This window comes from Carassius auratus, chromosome 14, assembly GCF_003368295.1.
Source record: "Carassius auratus strain Wakin chromosome 14, ASM336829v1, whole genome shotgun sequence".
NCBI lineage: Eukaryota > Metazoa > Chordata > Actinopteri > Cypriniformes > Cyprinidae > Carassius > Carassius auratus.
In genome coordinates this window covers 2,385,811-2,404,213 of record NC_039256.1, presented here as the reverse complement: position 1 = coordinate 2,404,213, position 18,403 = coordinate 2,385,811, and the positions used below count along the sequence as shown (strand labels likewise).

Sequence of the window (18,403 nt, the reverse complement as noted above, 5' to 3'; positions counted from 1 at the left end):
AACAGTGACTCAAAAATAAACCAGATCTGTGATCACTTGTAATGCTTTGCCCCCCCCCCCCCTTTTTTTGCGTATAGTGTAATGTTAATGTTACGTTTTTTTGTATTTTTGTATTTGTCATTGTGTTTCTCTTTCCTGTGTAGGGACTACATATGTAAATTAGAAATGTTTCTATAATCTGGCATGTTCATTTAAATACTTTGTCCCTATTTAACAAAAAGGTCCAGTTCTCTATAACTATTAAGTAAGATTAATGCTGCAATAAACTCCTAATTTGCTGCTTGTAAATAGTTAATAAGGTAGTTGTTAAGTTTAGCTATGGGTTAGATTAAGGGATCTAAAATATGGTCATGCAGAATAAGGCTATAACAACACGTGCTAATAAAAAGCCAGTATGCTATTGATATGCATGCTAAATAGTAGTGAGAATTGATCATTAATTAGTATTACTGGGAAGAGTTTTCCCAATACACTCACCCTAACAGTGGTGCGGCTGTCAAATGTAAAGGATTTGATCTGTCCATTTTCAAGAAACACCTTCAACACATTTGGTATCAGAAGTAAAGAGTCGTCCTTAAGCATGGTCTGAAAGAAACAGGAGAGAAAATAGTAAGCGAACCTTGGATGAGATATTAGAAAAGACTCAATAGGATAATACAGAGAACCAATAAGAAAATCTAATATCTTCAAAGTGACAAAGAAAGAATGTAAAACACATGAGAACACTTTAACTGTATGGAAAACCTGAAAGGAAAAACATTAACTACAAAACAATGGTTAAAGGGAAGATCTTTCTTTCTAACTTAAGAGCAATAGTATAAATGAATTGGAAATATTACCAAAACTATTTTCTAGTCATAAAGAGTACACAATTAAGCAGAAGTCATATCACATTCATTACATATCAGCATATATACATGCAGATCAGCTGGACACAAACATTGGATTCAATTGCAGCATATATTTGGAGCTAAGAGAGGAACTCTTCAAGGCATCTACTTTATTTCCAATAAGAAAAATTAAAGGTGCACTAAGTAATTTTTTGTGTGTTGAACTAGCTCGTGCATTTTCCTGGTTCAATGCCTATGGTGTCATTGTTGAAACCATGTTGCTGGCCAGAACCAATCCAAAACCATCGATCCTCATTAAACTGAAACAGTCTGCTGTCTTTGAAACAATCTGTCTCTCCTTCTCTCTAAACTGGACATTACTAGAAGTACACTGTACTATTTTGAGCCTAATCTAATGGCAGATCCTTCAAAGTATTCTGGAAATGGTTTCTAAATCACATCAAGTAGTGGAGTGCCTCAAGTTTCAGTGCTTGGCCCCTTCCTCTTCAGAGAATTAGGAAAATCAGACCCTACATGCACAGTTCTTGCACAGACTCTAGTAATCTCAAGACCGGACTACTGCAATGCTCTATTGGCCAATAATACAGTGCACAGCAGTTTGTCTGGTTTTCAACCAAAATGGTCCATGTTACGTACTGCCACCTCTTTTGGGCTTTCGACTCTTGAAATAGTTAACCATGGGTCATGCTAAACCCCAGGTAAACTGAATCCTAGGTTATCTTGCATCACGTTTCACACTGCTTATACTTTACCCAGGGTTAAAACTTAATCCTGGATATTCATAAGCTATATTTATATTCCTAAACCCCGGGTTAACGTCTGCAACACTATGCTGTGGATGTTTTATGAGTCTGTGGTGTCTAGTGTCATTTTCTATGCGGTAGTCTGTTGGGGAATTAGTATGAAGGTGGTGGTCAGAAATAAACTGGACAAATTAATTAGGAGGGCTGGGTTTATACTTGACGTGGAGCTGGACCCTGTTCATGTTGTGGCTGAGAGAGGGATGTTGTAAAAACTTAATTCAATCATGGACAATACTTCTCACCCACTACATAGTGTGCTGGCCTATCAGAGTAGCACATTCAGCAAGAGACTGATCACTTTCAAGTGTTCCACTGAGCGCCTCAGAAGATCCTTTATACCTGTGACCATTAGGCAGTATAACTCCTCTCTATAAGACATTTATGAGTAATGCATGTGCAATTTCTCTTGTGCAATGCAAATTTCAATTCATGTGCAATAAGGGATTTTAATATGCAGTACAATTTATTATTATTATTATTGCTTATTTATTAATACTAGTGTGGAATATATACTATATAACTATTGTACTTAATTATTATTATCACACTGGACTTATTGTACACAACATTTGTTATGTTATTGCACCTAATCAATTTTATATTTGATCTAAACTACCATTTTTATTGGAATAGTCATACATTATTATTTGTGTCTTATTCATTTTTAATTTATCTATGTGTATATATTTATCAATTTTTTTTTCTTGTTTTACTTTTCTTCTTTCTTTCTTTTTGAGAGCAATTGTAACATTTAAAGCAATTTCCCCCTGGGATTAATAAAGTTATTTGACTTGACTTGACTTGACTTAAAGTCCTTATTTGCATATTTGTGGTGTCAGTGTCACTGATTGGACGAACACAGCACAGATCCTGTTTGCATGGCTCTTCTCACAGCAGTTATCCTGTCATTTAAAAAATGTCGCCATGTACGCCCTCCTTGGCTGTTTTAAGCCTCCTGAGACTGACAAAGGCAAGAAAAAGACAAAAGGACAAAGGAAAGACAACACGGAGCAAGTTATATAAATATTTCTTTGAATTCATTTTAAGTGTGGAGAGATTAGTGTTTGCTTGTACAGTAGGATCTTTGTTTATAGCCCCATCTTCATCTTGGAAATTAAGGGTCGCTTCCAAAAGTCATCACTAGTAGTGTTTCTTTGCTAACAGCACATTTACTGACAGTGGCTGGATATGCCACTTTTGAATGGCACAAACAACTTTCATGTACTTAGAAAATGCTTTTGAGAGACCAAATTGTGGAAATCAACACTTCTCTGAAAGATGCTATTGATGCTTACAGAATGAAGAGTACGGGACCATCGCTCAACTCATTCGAGTCAGGATTCCACCATTTGCTCTGTGGTTCATCAGGTATACTACTTCTATCATCTGCTAAACTTATCGTTGTTTGACATTTCTTACTTCTTCCCTCAATTGTTGAACTATTAACATAACTCGTGAATCCTCTTACTGACGTGACATGAGCCATGCTGCTATATTTCTGATTGGTTCTGTGTCACTAAGTATCAAAAGCAGTGCTAGCCCGCTTCTAAATCCAATGTGTGAAATGTTCCTAAAGGTTCTGGGGTTAAAAGCAGTGTTTAGAAGGGTGATAACCTGGGGTCAAGCACAGTGTGAAAGCCCTTAGCTGTCCATACGACACTCAAGGCTCTGATGCCTATATTCAGAACCGTCCAGGTGTAAATGTGAATAAATGTTACTATACATCTTTCTGAAACAACCAATGACAATGACTTTGGATGTTCTCCTTACACCCGGTACAGAAGATACTGCACAGTAAAAGATTAATGCCATTTAGACGCCTGTAAGTAATATAAATTATTTTATTTTGTAATGGAAAAAAAGTGTTCAAAAATGACTTAGTGCACCTTGAAGTGGATGAAAACCTTGAACGTAATTTTGTATCAAGAATGAGAGGTCATTACTTTTAGATAACATCCTGATCTCCGAATCATATTGATTTGTGGCCGGTTCCACATTATATTTGGAGTAAGTGTCATAACTTTCTATCACCTGATCGATTGATTTTCCACCGAGTGTCATCAATAAAATTATTTATTGTAATCAAATGCTGAGAATAAAAGAGTTCTGATGCATCCATTAACGTTTCTATATGAATGTTTTGGTACATTTGGCAAGTGTTTTACTCAAAGTCCCTTTAGGCTTGCTTTGTGGAGACATGTGCAAAGTGCTATTACACTTTATACACAAATACAGAATGGGAACAAATAAGCAAACGTCAATTTGGCATGTCAGTTGGGATCATGTTATGACAGGCGGTGAAGTGAGCAGGTTGGCTAACTCTGTTTCGTACATTCAGCACAATCCCAATCAACTGCACGTTTGCAACGGCGTGAGATGATGTGATATGAATAATAAGTCCCACGTTGGCATTTGTCTTTTAGCCTAACGCCTTTAATAAATCGTAGCAGCTTATTTACTCTGTGCTGACAGGCAGGTTTTAATGAAGAAAGCCCCGCTGGCCCCTGCTGTTCACACAAGATGGATTGACATGATTAGAGCAGGCTCAGGTGAGGGTGGTTTGATCTTTACCGATTTTGGCCCTCTAGGCCTGATCAGCAAGTTTCTTCTTCCAGGAGAGCTGCACACCCCTCCCATCGGTCCGCTTTATTAAATTGGTGCGACCAGCACCCAAGGGTGTAGTGTTGACTCTTCCTTGCTCATAAGGCAGATATCAAACTGTATGGGACATAATCCATGGACATTGACATTAACATGGGTGCCATCGACCCATGTTCACCAAGAGGAGATGGCAGCTGTAGAGCTAATGAAAAGCTACGAATGAATGAATGTCTAGGAACAACATTTAAGGTCATGGGGAGGCTGTGCCTTTCTCTAGATGGGATGCTACCTTATTCAATTTGCACTAAGTGTATTCTGAAACGCTTCAAAGGAAGCTGACACTGAGTTCCTCCATGTAGCTCTGTTTCCTAAACACCTCAAACAGAAGCAGAGGGAATTACTCAAAGAATTTCCCTTTTCAATAGCCATATGCTTAAATAAAAGCCAGTCTATAGTAAATCCAAATAAATCTCAGCAAACAAACTAGGACTCATATTCTATTCAGAGAAAGAACATCTGTCAATATCTGCCCGGCTGACTTCAATGCAAATCTACTCTATGCACATGAAACAGAGAAACTCTAGAGCTCTTTCATTCCAACCAAATCAAGCCAAGTCAATTCCAAGCCATGTGTTTTCATGTATGTGCTTTAATACAGTCTGAGTTCAAAGATGGTGGAGGAAGACGAAACCACATCAGAAGTGCACATATTTTGGATTAATCCTTTTAGCTTCTCGAAACGTTGGACCACATCTAGAAAGCACCATCAGAGAGGGATTTACGTGTGGGCCCTCTGGGTAACATCTGATGAAATGAGATGAGCCGGAGATGTTGAGACTTCAATATTGAAAGTCTGAAATGACAGCCATGAAGCACTCCTAGTAGTAGACACTAATGATTGACACTTTGCAAATACTAACAAATATTAGCATGAACAGACTGTGAACAGTCACGTCACAAAATACCTTGAGTCCATTCAACAAACTCAAATCTTACAGTCCACACAAGTCAAATCAGGAGCTATTGAGTCTATCAGGAGTCTCATTACAGCACATAGAGACAGCTGTGTTAGCACACATATGACTGGGGTGTGATGTGAGCAAGAGACAGCAGCACATACTGAGTCTGGGTCGCTGATGGACACTTGCTCAGAAAAGCGCACTTTGGGGGGATTGGTTCGCAGACGAGCTTTCTTGGCTGCACTTATGAAGGCAGACTTAGGTGACTAAGGAAGCAAAAAGAAAGACAAAGGGAGGGTATGAAGAAAGAAAGAAAGAAAGAAAGAAAGAAAGAGAAACAGACAGGAAAAAGGTTAAGACTTGTTTCATTTAGAGTAATACCTTTCTCCTGCTCCTAAAACTATTCTAAATATTCTCTGCAAATAATTAATAATATCTTATGCAGTTTTGCTTCTCAAGTAAAATGATCTTCTTTGACAAAAAGTGTTAGAAATAGCATGCAAATGGTAATTTTACCTTTGATTAATTTGCATAAAATATTGAATGTGTTTACTGTATATGCTAAATATTCTCTGACAGAACTGGTAGCAACTGATTTTAAGAATTCTGGATTATGTAATGAGATTCCAAAAATTAAGTACTCTTAATTACAGTATATTACATTTTATAATACTCAATCAGATTACAGCTACTTTTTTATGATTACATAATTACATATTATTCATGGAATGGCAGTAAATTATATATTGAAATATGAAATTGGTTGATGCAGCTCTCAAGCAATTAGGCCATGTATGAAACTAATGATTATTCAAGTTACTAAAGATTGTTGATGTATAGCTGTGAAATACTATATCTTCATCATATCCAGTGATTTTTAGTTACTGTTGATTCTGGAAGTCTGGACAAAGTTTTTCACACCCGGAATACATTAGGTGTGTAATTTTCATGTTTGTTCATTTAGTTATTATTATTTTATTTTCATGTTTACAGATCAGTGGCAGTTAATGTTCACATTGACATACAAGTAAACAAATAACACATTTCTATTTTTAGTGTTCAAGTGTCTAAATAATGTATTTTATTTTAAATATTTATGATTTAATTAATTATTAGCTTTTTATTAACTCAGAAACTCACTGGAATTCTTACATTAAGCCCAGTTTGGGAAACCCTGCTTAATTTAATGTTTAATGCATGATATTTATATAAATGAATTAAATGTACTTAGAATGGAAGTACAGCTGGAGTTGTATATACAGAGGATCACTTTCTTCTGTTAACAGCTATAGGTTGTACACTGCAAGCTCAGTAGCAACCAAGGTCAAAGTTGAAATTGTTTAGCACTGTTACAGATTGACCTGCTTGAAATGTGGCAGCAGTGTTAATGTTCAACTGAGCTCAGTGCATTGGGGAACGTTGACACAAATCATGCATGACATTTTCACTCCTGAGCTTTAGTCTCAATATACTACATTAAGTTATGATGTATGTGTAGTATTTATGTAACATTGACACAATGCAAATGTGTATTTTTGTACATGAAGCTGAACCTGAATTTCAAATTCCAGTAAAAATGTACACACCGAATTGAAATTGGCATAGTAGTTTGACTTTAACACTGAAATTTAATGTAATTTCGATGGGATGAAGCATAATGTCCTTAACTACCTGTTGTGGTTGCAGCACAGTGAGAACAATCGAGTCCTTGCACCGCCTGCAGAAGAAAAATACATTTTGGCAAAGGAGCTGCAGAATTCAAAAAGTGTGTCTTATCTGAAATGAATTCTCTTATCTGATGGAGACACATGGAATAGAAATACATAAAGCACAGTCATGCGTCCAGACAAGGCCCTTCCCTCTGGTGACAGTAAAGGGTGTTACCTTACAAGGTCTATGACTTTCTCCCGGGGCGCGTCGCTCACAAGTTCCTGGTGGATAGCAAGGATCTGATCTCCGGGGTAAAGCTTGCCGTTTGAGGGTCCGTCTGTAAGGGAGGAGTCTGTAAACTTGTGTTGTTCTTGATTAGTTAAATCCCACTGACATTGTTTTCTTGTCCTACAGTGGATCTTGAAAAGTACGTGAATTCCCATTTGATTATAGAGTCATCTCAAATCTGAAGGCTCAAAAGTTCTTAAAAAAAGATGAAGCTGACTGGCTGGCACACCAGAGACAGGGGACAAGAGACATCTGCCCTATAGCTCCAGACAGAGACACATGTCTTACCTTCAGAGACAGAGCGTACAACGACAGGCCGTTCGCTGCCGGCAATGAACCCAAAGCCGTGGCTTGGATGGCGTTGGATGCAGACCTGTCGAGCTGAGCCAGGAGTCAGGCTACCACTGTCCATACCATCCTGACTGTCCTCTAACACCACAGAGCTACCAGATAAGACAACAAAGGTCTTAAGTATCCATAAAATGAAACCTCATTTCTATGTAGACACAAATGACAAATATATATTCCAACTAAACTGGCTTTGTATTGTGCATGATTTGTACACCTATCCCTCCATTAGGTTTGCAATATCTAACAAGAACTGGCAATTACATTCACACAGACAGTCTGTATCTCGTATAACAGCAGGCCATTAAAAAAACATCAATGCTTTGTGCCATTTTTTGATTCAGTGTTGTATAGATGAGGTGCTTTCCTTGTGGGAAGATAAGGTAATGGCTCTTTTATGTTTCCCATTGCTATCATTTGACATGAATTGATTATTAATGACTGCACCTGTCATATTCCTCTGTGTGCCCATCCTGGACCCAGGCCATCCCCTGAAAGGACAGAACTGGACCTTGTGAACCACTTCTGAGGGTTGGCTCTGTTTTGTACACATTCACCTGGGTAGACAAAGATGATGAGAAGGTGAGCTGTAATTTATAGGAGGTAACACCTTTTTTAATCGTTTCTTTCTTTCTTTCTTTCTATGATTCACACTTTTTATTTTCCTTCAATTCACGAGTTCACGCTTACATATAATTAGCTGAGGTATGGTATGCGTATTTGGCGTGCTGTCTGGGGAAGGGCTCCGAGCTCGGGAATGGCCCGAACCGAGAGTAACCCCCCCACTTCCCCATCTATTATAAAGTGAACTTGAAGTGAGGAGATGGGGTGGAGGAGGGATTCTGATTGACCGTCAATGGATAGTGGTAATTCATTGATGTTTATACTGTGGGATCGATTACTTGATTGCGGTCCACCTGTGTTGATTAGGCTGACGCGCTCCTCCCGAATCTTGTTACGATAACATCATTAGGCAACACAGTACACTCCTTTTTAAAATAGAGGGTATTGTCAAAGCCCCTCCCACTAGACTACAAATACCACATATGTCAGTCACAGTTATGCAGATTGCTAGAACAAATCTAAGAAAAAAGAAAAAATACAGGTTTTTATATAAAAAAAGGAAAGATAATGAAAAAATACAATATAAATGTTTATGTTGCATCTTACCACCTGGTTATTACCCTGTATGCTCAGTCAATCATGTTTCCATGTTAACTAGTTAGCTATAAAACATTATTATTATTTTTTCTACCACCTTCACCATTTCTGTAAACCGTTCTTGAAAAGACAGCATTCTGTTGAACACCAAACTCTCATAATAATTTGTCTCCCTTCCCTACTAATCTCAACATTAGTGAGTGAAAAAGATGGATCGCCTAGGATATAAATACTTGGGCAAAATGAAAAGCAGCATATTGATACTTGAATTTGAATATAATCACGAGCCACAGACCAAAAATCCTGTATTTTCTGCACCATCAATTTTCAAATCTCTCATCCTCAAGAAGTGGTTTATCTAGCCTGCTATCGTGTTTCAATGACGATCATCTAGTATATATTTTATTTCCTCAGGGGGGAAGATGATGGTGTTCAGGAAGTGAGGAAGAAGATTCACATGAGATTTGCTTTAAGTGTTTGGGTGTGCAGCATTCAAGAGCCACACTTGATGGCACCTCCAACTGCATGCACTGTGATGATTTAAAGATGAAAGGTTTAGTCTTGCTTATTTTCAAGGACGTAAATTGCCACATGGAGTAGGTTCCTGGGGATCCGATGTAGAGCTGGAAGCTAAGAAGAGTGTGCGGACAACCCCAACATCCAGCCCCCACGCCCCACTGGACCATAGCCTTCCGTGGCTAATGTTAACATGTTGATTGCTGTTTCACATGCTGTTGAGAAGCTGAAGCTGAACTGGCCCAGTGTATAGACTTCGCAGGCCATTGTTATGCTTTCAAAACCTCCATTTGGAGATCTTGAGGTTCTGGAAGCAGCCATTCTCAGCCTGATTACTTTTGCCATGATACTTTCAATCATGCTACATGTGACTTCACCACCATTCTGGGTCTAATGGAGCAGGGTTATTCAGAGATGGCAGCTCTCAAAGAGATTGGTGCCATAAGTGAATATGAAATTGGGGCATACATTGATGGATTCCAAACTGCAAAGCAGCATGTTGCAACTTTCCGGCAACTTATTCCTCACAGAAAGGTTGAGGTCTGCTGCCTTACTGATGGCACATGAGCAACCTCATAGGGTCATCAATAAAACCTGTAATTAAGACCTCCTCAGGAAGACCATCCCTGACTAGATGTTGAACCGCTACTGTGTATTTGCCTTTCTCCTCACTTAAACTTAAACTTTCACACCTGACATATCTCTTTGTCTTTTTGGCAGATTAATGTCAAACTTATTGCCTCCTGCCAAATTCGTCTGTCAAGTCACCTTTATTTATATATCGCTTTAAACAAAACAGATTGTGTTTTGATTGTGGGGCCAGTTCTCCTCTGACCAGACGAAACCAGTAGTTCAATTCCAGGCTGCAGCAAAGTCAGATTGTGCAGAAGAATCATCTGTTTCCTGTGGTCTTGTCCTGGTCTTAAGTCAAGTCTTAGACAGTGTTCTAGGTTATTACATGATGAGTTTTTAGGTCCTATAATTAGCACCTCTGTTTTTTCAGAATTTAGCAGTAAGAAATTATAATTACTGTTTTTTTATGTCGACTATGCATTCCGTTAGTTTTTCAAATTGGTATGTTTTGCCGGGCCTCAAAGAAATATAGAGTTTTGTATCATCAGCATAACAGTGAAAGCTAACACTGTGTTTTCTGATGATATCTCCCAAGGAAAACATACTGTGTAGTGAGTACTGAGCCTTGAGGTACTCCTTACTGCAATTGTGATTGATATGATACTTCTCAATCACTGCTACAAACTGATGCCGGTCATATAAGTATGATTTAAACCATGCTAATGCACTTCCATTAATGCCAACAAAGTTTTCTAGTCTATGCAAAAGAATGCAGTGCTAAGATTCAATAGCACTGATAAAGAGATTCTGAATTCTGAAATTACTCAAGCAGTGTTACAGTGCATTTCATAACTGAAGACTTTGACTTTAAAATAATAAATATAATAAGGCAATATATATATTCTTATTTATTTAAAGTCTTTCTAAAGCAGTGGTTCTCAAAGGGCACACAAGCCATCAGCAGAAAAAGATAATAATAAAAATATATATAATATATAAAATATATAAAACAGTAAACAGCCAAAGGATCTAACTTAGAATGGGAGATGGATCGGTTTGTGAAAGGGAAGAGAAAAGCCTTAAATGATGTCGCACAGACCCAGGCAGATGCTGGTCAGTCAAAAGCTAAATGCAGAATATATAATGAAGCATATCTTGCCCTCGGCTTCACTCACTGTCTATAGTCTACCAGATGATACAGTGCCGCAACAGCTCTACTGTACACTGGACGCAACAAAGCAACCATTGCAAATCATTTAACTTTTTGGCAGTAGGCCATGAATAGAACAAGGCATCAGTTTGATGTCAGGTTTTGTTGCCCACGCCGCATCCAGTGTAGACAGCATCACTGGGTGCTACTGTATTTTGCCATGGCTCGGGTATGGTGTAGATAAGGTGTTTATTGTCGTTGGTGAGGAGGAAAGCCTGTGTGTGTCCTATGACTTAGCAGACAGCATGAAACCCACAATAAATAAGAACAAAGAGAATAATAATAATAATAACAGTTATTTTCTCAATGCTATTTTTTTAATTAATGCAGGTGTTTTTCCCTGTAGGTTTTTTAAATAAAAAAAACATACATTTTTCCTAATATTTAGACCAAAAAAAGTTTGAGAACCACTGGTCTAAAGTTAACAGACAGTGTTAATAAAGTGCAGTCCACATGTTAACATATGTTTATTACAGTGAATTTGAATTACCTAAAGTGGTAAAGCAACAGATGTGTTTTTATGGTTCTACAATATTCTTCAGTTTGTGTGATTTGTATGTTAATGTTTACACCAGGCTTATTTGTCAGAGCTTTATGTTGTCATAATTATTACATGATATAAGGTTGGAAGTTCAACAAATCAGTCAATATACTACTGTGATTGTAGTTTAATACAAATGTCATGCATATCAATTCATGCATCAGCTAATTTCATCGTATCATAGGCCTGGCCTACAGAAAATAACATTTCTGTTTAATCTGTCTAATATTGTGTTGGTCACACTATACAATGATTTTTAGCTTGTCTTTTGTGAATAATACAGAACATAAAGGCAGTTGTAATATTGGGGGAAAAAAAACTAGATTATTTTCCAAAATCATTCAGCCCTACTCAGTACTATGATACAGTCAAAATCCTGACTGGAAATCCTCACAAATACAGTACCATTTTTCTCAAAGAAGGAATATAATTTTGTGGATACCACCTTTTCTAGTATCTTGGACAGAAAAGGGACATTTGAGATTGGTCTATAATTAACTAGTTCTTTGGGGTCAAGTTGTGGTTTTCTGATGAGAGGCTATGTCTATAGTGCACTGTCTGATGCGATACTGTAGCTGACGGCTGAATGGTTGCAATTTTATCTCTAATCTTAGAAGTAAAATAGTTCATAAAGTCATTACTGCTGTACTGTTGAGTAATGTTAACACTTGTTGATGCTTTATTTTTCATTAATTTAGCCCCAGTATTGAATAAATACCTGGGGTTATGTTTATTTTCTACTAAGAGAGACTAAAAGTAATCAGATCTAGGAGTTTTTAATGCTTTTCTGTAGGATATGCTACTTTCCCACCAGGCAATACGAAATACCTCTAGTTTTGTTTTCCTCCAGCTGCGCGCCATTTTTCGGGCTGCTCTCTTTAGGGTGCGAGTATGCTCATTATACCATGGTGTCAGACCAAGGTTAGAGTCCATAGCTTCTGTTACATCATCAAGTTGTTCTGAGGTTTTGGATATGCTAAGGAATTGGGATACATCAGGAAGATTGCTTACAATCCAGTCTTTTGAGGAAGAAGTGATGGATCTACCATACTTTAGTTTTAGCTATATGTTTGCTCAAAACTAAATAATGATCTGAGATATCATCGCTTTGCATAATTTCAACACCATCAACTTCAATTCCATGTGACAATATTGAATCTAGAGTATGATTTCAACAAAAAGTAGGTCCAGAGATGTGTTGTCTAACCCTAATATAGTTCAGAATGTCTATAAATGCTGATCCCAATGCATCTTTTTCATTATCAACCTCAATATTAAAATCACTATCATTATCATTAACACTTGTTTCTCTGGATAATGTTATATGAAGCACCATTACTTTAACCTCTTCGAGTTATACTTGAAGCCTGCCCTCTGAGAAATACTAAAAACATTTTTATAAATTGAAGCAACACCTCCCCCTTTACCTTTTGGACGTGGTTCATGTTTATAACAGTAATATTGCGGGGGTCTGCAATATTCTTTCATTAACGCTATGACTTCATTAAAATCTGATGATTGATTGCATGCCATGCCTTTTGAAGTGCAAATAATGTGGTGTCTCAGAGGGCAGCATAAGTGAGTGAAGTGGGGCCAAGTACAGTGACCCATACTCAGAATTTATGCTTTGCACTTAACCCATCCAAGTGCACACACACACACAATTGGGAATTTGGTGCCTCGTTTAAGGTTCTCACCTCAGTTGTGGTAATAAGGGGTTTAGAGAGCACTGGTTATCCACTCCCCCACCGACAATTCCAGCCAGACTTAATCCTGCAACCTTCGGGGTTAAAAGTCCAACTCTCTAACTATTAGGACACGACTGCCATCATCCCCTGAACTGGTTTGTTTCTAGATAGACTGGCTTCAGACAATCATCACACTTGGTCATCTGCTACTGACACACCATCTCGTTATCTACTCATAGTACCAGGGTTACATACATAACCAGTGTTTTATAGTACACTTGAAATTCTTTAATTTCAAAGGATCAAGGATTTCTTAAAACATAAGAAAAGAAGCTGTTCTGTATTTGTACTCTTTCTAAATTATAAAATTCTGTTTTAAATTAAATTAAATAAATAAATCAACCAACCAGCCAACCAACATGAACTAGTTATTTCAGATAATAATTTATTCACTCTTTAGCATAGATTCCATATGTCATTGACTTGTATGTAGATTTCTGAAGCTCACACCAATTCATACTGCAAATTTAATTAACTTCTTTAATAACTAATTTAATAACTTCTTTGTTTCATCCTGCTCAGTCTTTAATCTTAGCTGTTATTGTACATTAAAAGTAATGCATACATTTCTTTATTAAAGTAATGCTGTACATAAAAGACTTGGATGGTGAACAGAGCCATTGTGGAATATTCTAAGATGCATTATGCAAAAAAAAAAAAATCACTTAAACTCTTAGAACCAGTGTGCACTGATGGAGGGTGAAATAACAGATTTCAGCCAAGACTCTTTTTATTCTGTGCAGTGGATTTACCAAGTGTAAGAAAGAAAAAGACAAACCGGGACAAAGAAAAGAAATAAAAATGGATAGGTCTTCTAAGGAATGCTAATATTGCAGAGCAGAGACTGCTGACGGCTGGCTGTGAATGTGACACAACAAAGTGACAATCTTCAGTCATCAAGTTCCTCCCGGCAGTTTCTGAAGGTCATGGCTATATCAGCTTGTTTATTCACCCCAGACTCTTTCTAGCACTTTCTTTCTTCTGTATGTTTAAAACACTTTAGGCTGCTGTGGAAATCTATTTTTGAGGCAGCAGTAACCTTAAAATCACCCAGCATGCGTTGTAGGGAAGCTGCACTCTGGACGGGTCTTGATGCGTCACGAGGGTTTACTTTCCATCAGGTGACTGCCATGATGCATGTGAATGACTGTGAAAACCTCTGGCTTCTAATATGGATGTAGGAGAGATGTTGAGCTTCACCAAGAGGCATCCTATGGCATCCTGCAGACATCAGCACCACAACCACAAAGTTTACAAAGGTTTAGTCTGTTTAGTATGAACAGTAGTGATAATAATGCTTGCCTTACTACTCATGTTTGGTATGCGTATCAATTTGCATAAAAATCTTATTTGGTCTAGAAACTTTAGTTTTTGCTTAAAGGGGTGGTTTATTGTTTTTTTTTTTTTTTTTTTTTTTTTTTAGGGTTGATTGTGTTTATGGGGTGCAAAAAAAAAAAGCATTATTTTCACATAATTTAGCTTCCACACCAATCTGTCCCTTCTCTGACAAATGCCTCGATTTATTTCCTGTTATTATAAAGACCCTCCCTCAGAAATATGCGATGGGCTGAGATTGGTCAGCTGGCTCAGTGTGTTGTGATTGGCTAAACCGCTTCAAGCGTGTCTGAACATCCCGCCCCGCTCAAGTTTAGAATGTGCTCCGGTTGTATTGTAAACAATGACGTCCTCTGTATTGCTTATCAGTTTGAGCCCGACTGAGATGCAGAGAATATTAATGAAAGGAACGCGCAGTACCTTTACAAGCATGGCTCTTAATGGTATGTTTGTTTGTTGTTGTCTCATACTTTTAGATATGCTGTTGTTTGTAAATGCTACTGCTTCTGTTAGCTTTTAATATACGGTTTTATTCTGATTAAAGGTTTAATACAGTAATACTGTATGCGTGTCCATGTATAACGCTTCTCATTGCTTTGTGAAACTAAGTGTATAAATGGAACAGTTTGTTGGAGCTGATCTGATGATCTGAACGAGTGAAGGAGAGAGAGAGAGATGCAGAGCAGGACTCGAGGAACAGGATTTGACAAACGCCGCTTTAGAATATTGGTTTTGAAATTTGTGAATCCATTAGAATCGCTAGAAGACAGAATTCATATATGCACAGATTTTTATGTGCACCCCTAGCTTTCTCTTCCTCTTCTCTAAAGCAGCAGAACATGGCCTCGCCAACTTTTTTGCATGTTCCTGGGGGCGGGGTTTATCTGGGTTCCTGACGTAACAGACCTGGGAAGAAGCTTGATGTAGTCCATTTTTGTAGGCATTAAACTGCCAGAATTTTAGAAGATGATATCACCGTTTGCATTGAACTTTCAGCGCTGCAACTTTGCAGATATTGTTCACGCTCAAACAGCAACATTACACATTAACTAAAGTTAAAAAAGTGAAATTGCAATCAATCACCAGTTTAAAGGTTATTCATAATGTTTATTTTATTCAGTTTCAGTTATGTTTAACTGAAATATGTATTAACTTTGCTCCTGGTGTTTCTCATAAAATAATAAGTCATTGTTCTGATTTCTGATTTACATGCAATAAGTTGCCAAATATATTACAATTACTAGAGGGTACAGAGGCTTGATTTCTGACAGATTTAGATTGACTGATCATCAGTTATAATTCGGGTGTACAACACTATGATGATATTAGTGAGACGACCATTATATTGCCATTATCAGTTAGATTTAAATCAAATAAATCTGCATCAGAGGAGGATACACAAAACAAGAGAAAAGGACCTAGAAGAGAGGACACATGCAAACAAAACAATGCTTCAGCGTTGGGCCAACCTTTTCAGCAATGGAGACAGAGTGATACTGTCAAGAAATGCATCCCAAGGGCATGACTAGCTGAAGTGTTGCCATGGATACAGCAGAAGCCAGCTTATGAAAATTGAGGTATATGAAGGCTTCACTCAAGCTGTCATCACAGAGACCACACGCATCGTCTTCACCGTCTTCCTCCCAGAGTCTAGACTCCACTGCTGGGCTAAAATGATTTAGCATACAGACGGCAAAAAAGTATGAAGGATTCTGGCATTTGAAAGCAGTACATGTCTTCCTGTGTCTGCATCTGACAGGATTTCTTTTTTTTTTTTTCATTAAAATTCTCAGCAAGGATAGAACTCTGATCTACTTTTACTCTTTTCTACCATCTCTTTTTTTGTTAACCCACCTTGGTTTGTTTTTATTTTAAAGGGGTCATATGTTGCTTTTTTAAAGATCATTATTTTGTATATTAGGTGTAATAGAATATGTTGTCATGCTTTAATGTTCAAAAACACATTATTTTTCAAATACTGTACATTACTGTAGGTCCTCTATGCCCCGCCTCCCTCAAACGTGTCGTTTTCTACAAAGTCAGAATTACCCCCTCTTCTAGGTTCACGAAAAGGTCGTCCATAAAATGTGTTGCTGTTCTGTTGTAAGTAATCTTAAAGATTCCTAAACGCATCTACTATCAGAAGACCAAATAAAGTGCTTCCTTTCTCCTAGATACACACACATCTCCCTGACATGACTGCTTCAACAATGTGTTACTGAAACCAGTCCTTCTTTATTTGCGTGAACATTTGGCTGTATGTCACATCACTTTCATTATTATTTACTCTTTAAGAACAATCATATTGACTGTATGTAATGTAACCTTGTACTATAATATTCAAATTAAAGCAATTATTGCATTTGGCCCCATGCATTTTGAATGTAACATGCTTAGTGCAAAACGTTTTTCCAGAGAATGTCATGGGTTCTGAATCAATTTGTGAATAATGTACCACATTAGGGTTAAGAGTCCTGTGTGTACGTCTCCGTTTACTGGGCATTTGCAGTAATTTCTCTTCAATGTGCTATATAATTTACCCATGCTGATGCAGTTTTAACCCAATAGAGAGCTGTCTACTCAATAGGAACGGCGGAAGAGGCCATTCTTACCACAAAAGGTCATGATTCAGCTGTCTAAAAGCAACATTTGAAGCCCATCTGCTGCTTTGAAATTAATAGTCCCACTTCAAGTTGTATAACTGAAGTAATTTCACTATCTAGTATTTGTCCTTTCAGAATAGATTTTCAACTGGAGCTCAAGCAGAGCCCTACTGGCATGTGCCCATTTCTCTTTCAGTTTGTGAGTTTCAAAATATGGTTGCAATGGCCGACAAAATGGCTTCAAAAGAATATGAAGCAATACCTTGAGTCAATATTTACAGTTCATGGAGCCATGCCCAGATGTGCCTCTGTAAGCAATCCATAAATTCTACAATGCATTATTAGTGTGTGTTATTGACATATCATTTTTTTTATTAAGCTTTCTTGTCCCCTCATCATAAGGATCATGTGGCCTGTTAAGGGCATGTACGAAATCACTTTTCTTAAACATAACACATTTTCTGGATGTTGCTATCGCATGCCATCGTCTTCATGTACACTTTCAAAATAGGCTAAGAACTGTGTTTCTGATTCACATTATTTTTTTTTATACATCAGTAAATAAAGACATTGAATAAACACTGATCTCACATTGGTCTTCAAAACATGAACAATCTAAACTGTTACTTTAATATATTTCTGTAAATAATATATTTCATCAATATAGACGTGACATCCATAAAATTATTTACTAGGGCTGTGAATCTTTAGCAAGGCAGCGATTCGATTACGATTCATAGGTTTTCGATTCGATTCAAGAACGATTTTTGCAAATTTAAAACGATTCGATTCGATGCACAATTAAATTAGATTCGATTCGATTATAACGATTCGATTCTGCATTCTTTAAGTGCATTCACGGGATTATTTAAATGCTTCTACTAAATTCTTTAAATGCTTAGTCAGGGGGCAAATTACAGTAGCATTTATGGTTAGAGAACCATAGGTTAGAAAAAAAAAAAAAACTTTTGTAATAATTATTAATAATAATAATAATTATTATTATTATTAGTTTGCTACAAGGAATTATCTTCTTTTTTAATTACTTTTAATTAGCTGTAATAAATCAAATACACTGCTGGACAATAATCAATCATTTGTAATCGATATTTTTTTCCTAATGGCAATTTTATGATTGTTTTATATACTAGGCTACATTTAATTAGCAATTATTAAAATTTTCTGCACAGAATAAGGTAGAAAACATACTTTATAG

General features: G+C 37.1%; 1 protein-coding gene across 3 annotated transcripts in view; it reads right to left on the bottom strand.

The window, feature by feature from the left end:
* Positions 1-18,403, bottom strand: part of LOC113113411 (FERM and PDZ domain-containing protein 3-like) — a 142,861-nt gene that overhangs the window by 10,855 nt on the left and 113,603 nt on the right. For 2 of the 3 annotated variants that reach the window (XM_026279580.1, XM_026279582.1), the window contains exons 3-8: positions 7,948-8,057; positions 7,441-7,595; positions 7,099-7,201; positions 6,886-6,931; positions 5,376-5,480; positions 478-585 (exon numbers count right to left, since the gene is read on the bottom strand). In XM_026279580.1, coding sequence (XP_026135365.1) covers positions 478-585; positions 5,376-5,480; positions 6,886-6,931; positions 7,099-7,201; positions 7,441-7,595; positions 7,948-7,988 — 558 coding nt within the window. In that variant the 5' untranslated portion in view covers positions 7,989-8,057. Of the gene's footprint in view, positions 1-477; positions 586-5,375; positions 5,481-6,885; positions 6,932-7,098; positions 7,202-7,440; positions 7,596-7,947; positions 8,058-18,403 lie in introns of those variants that run through there. The other variant, XM_026279581.1, reaches the window with a different exon arrangement.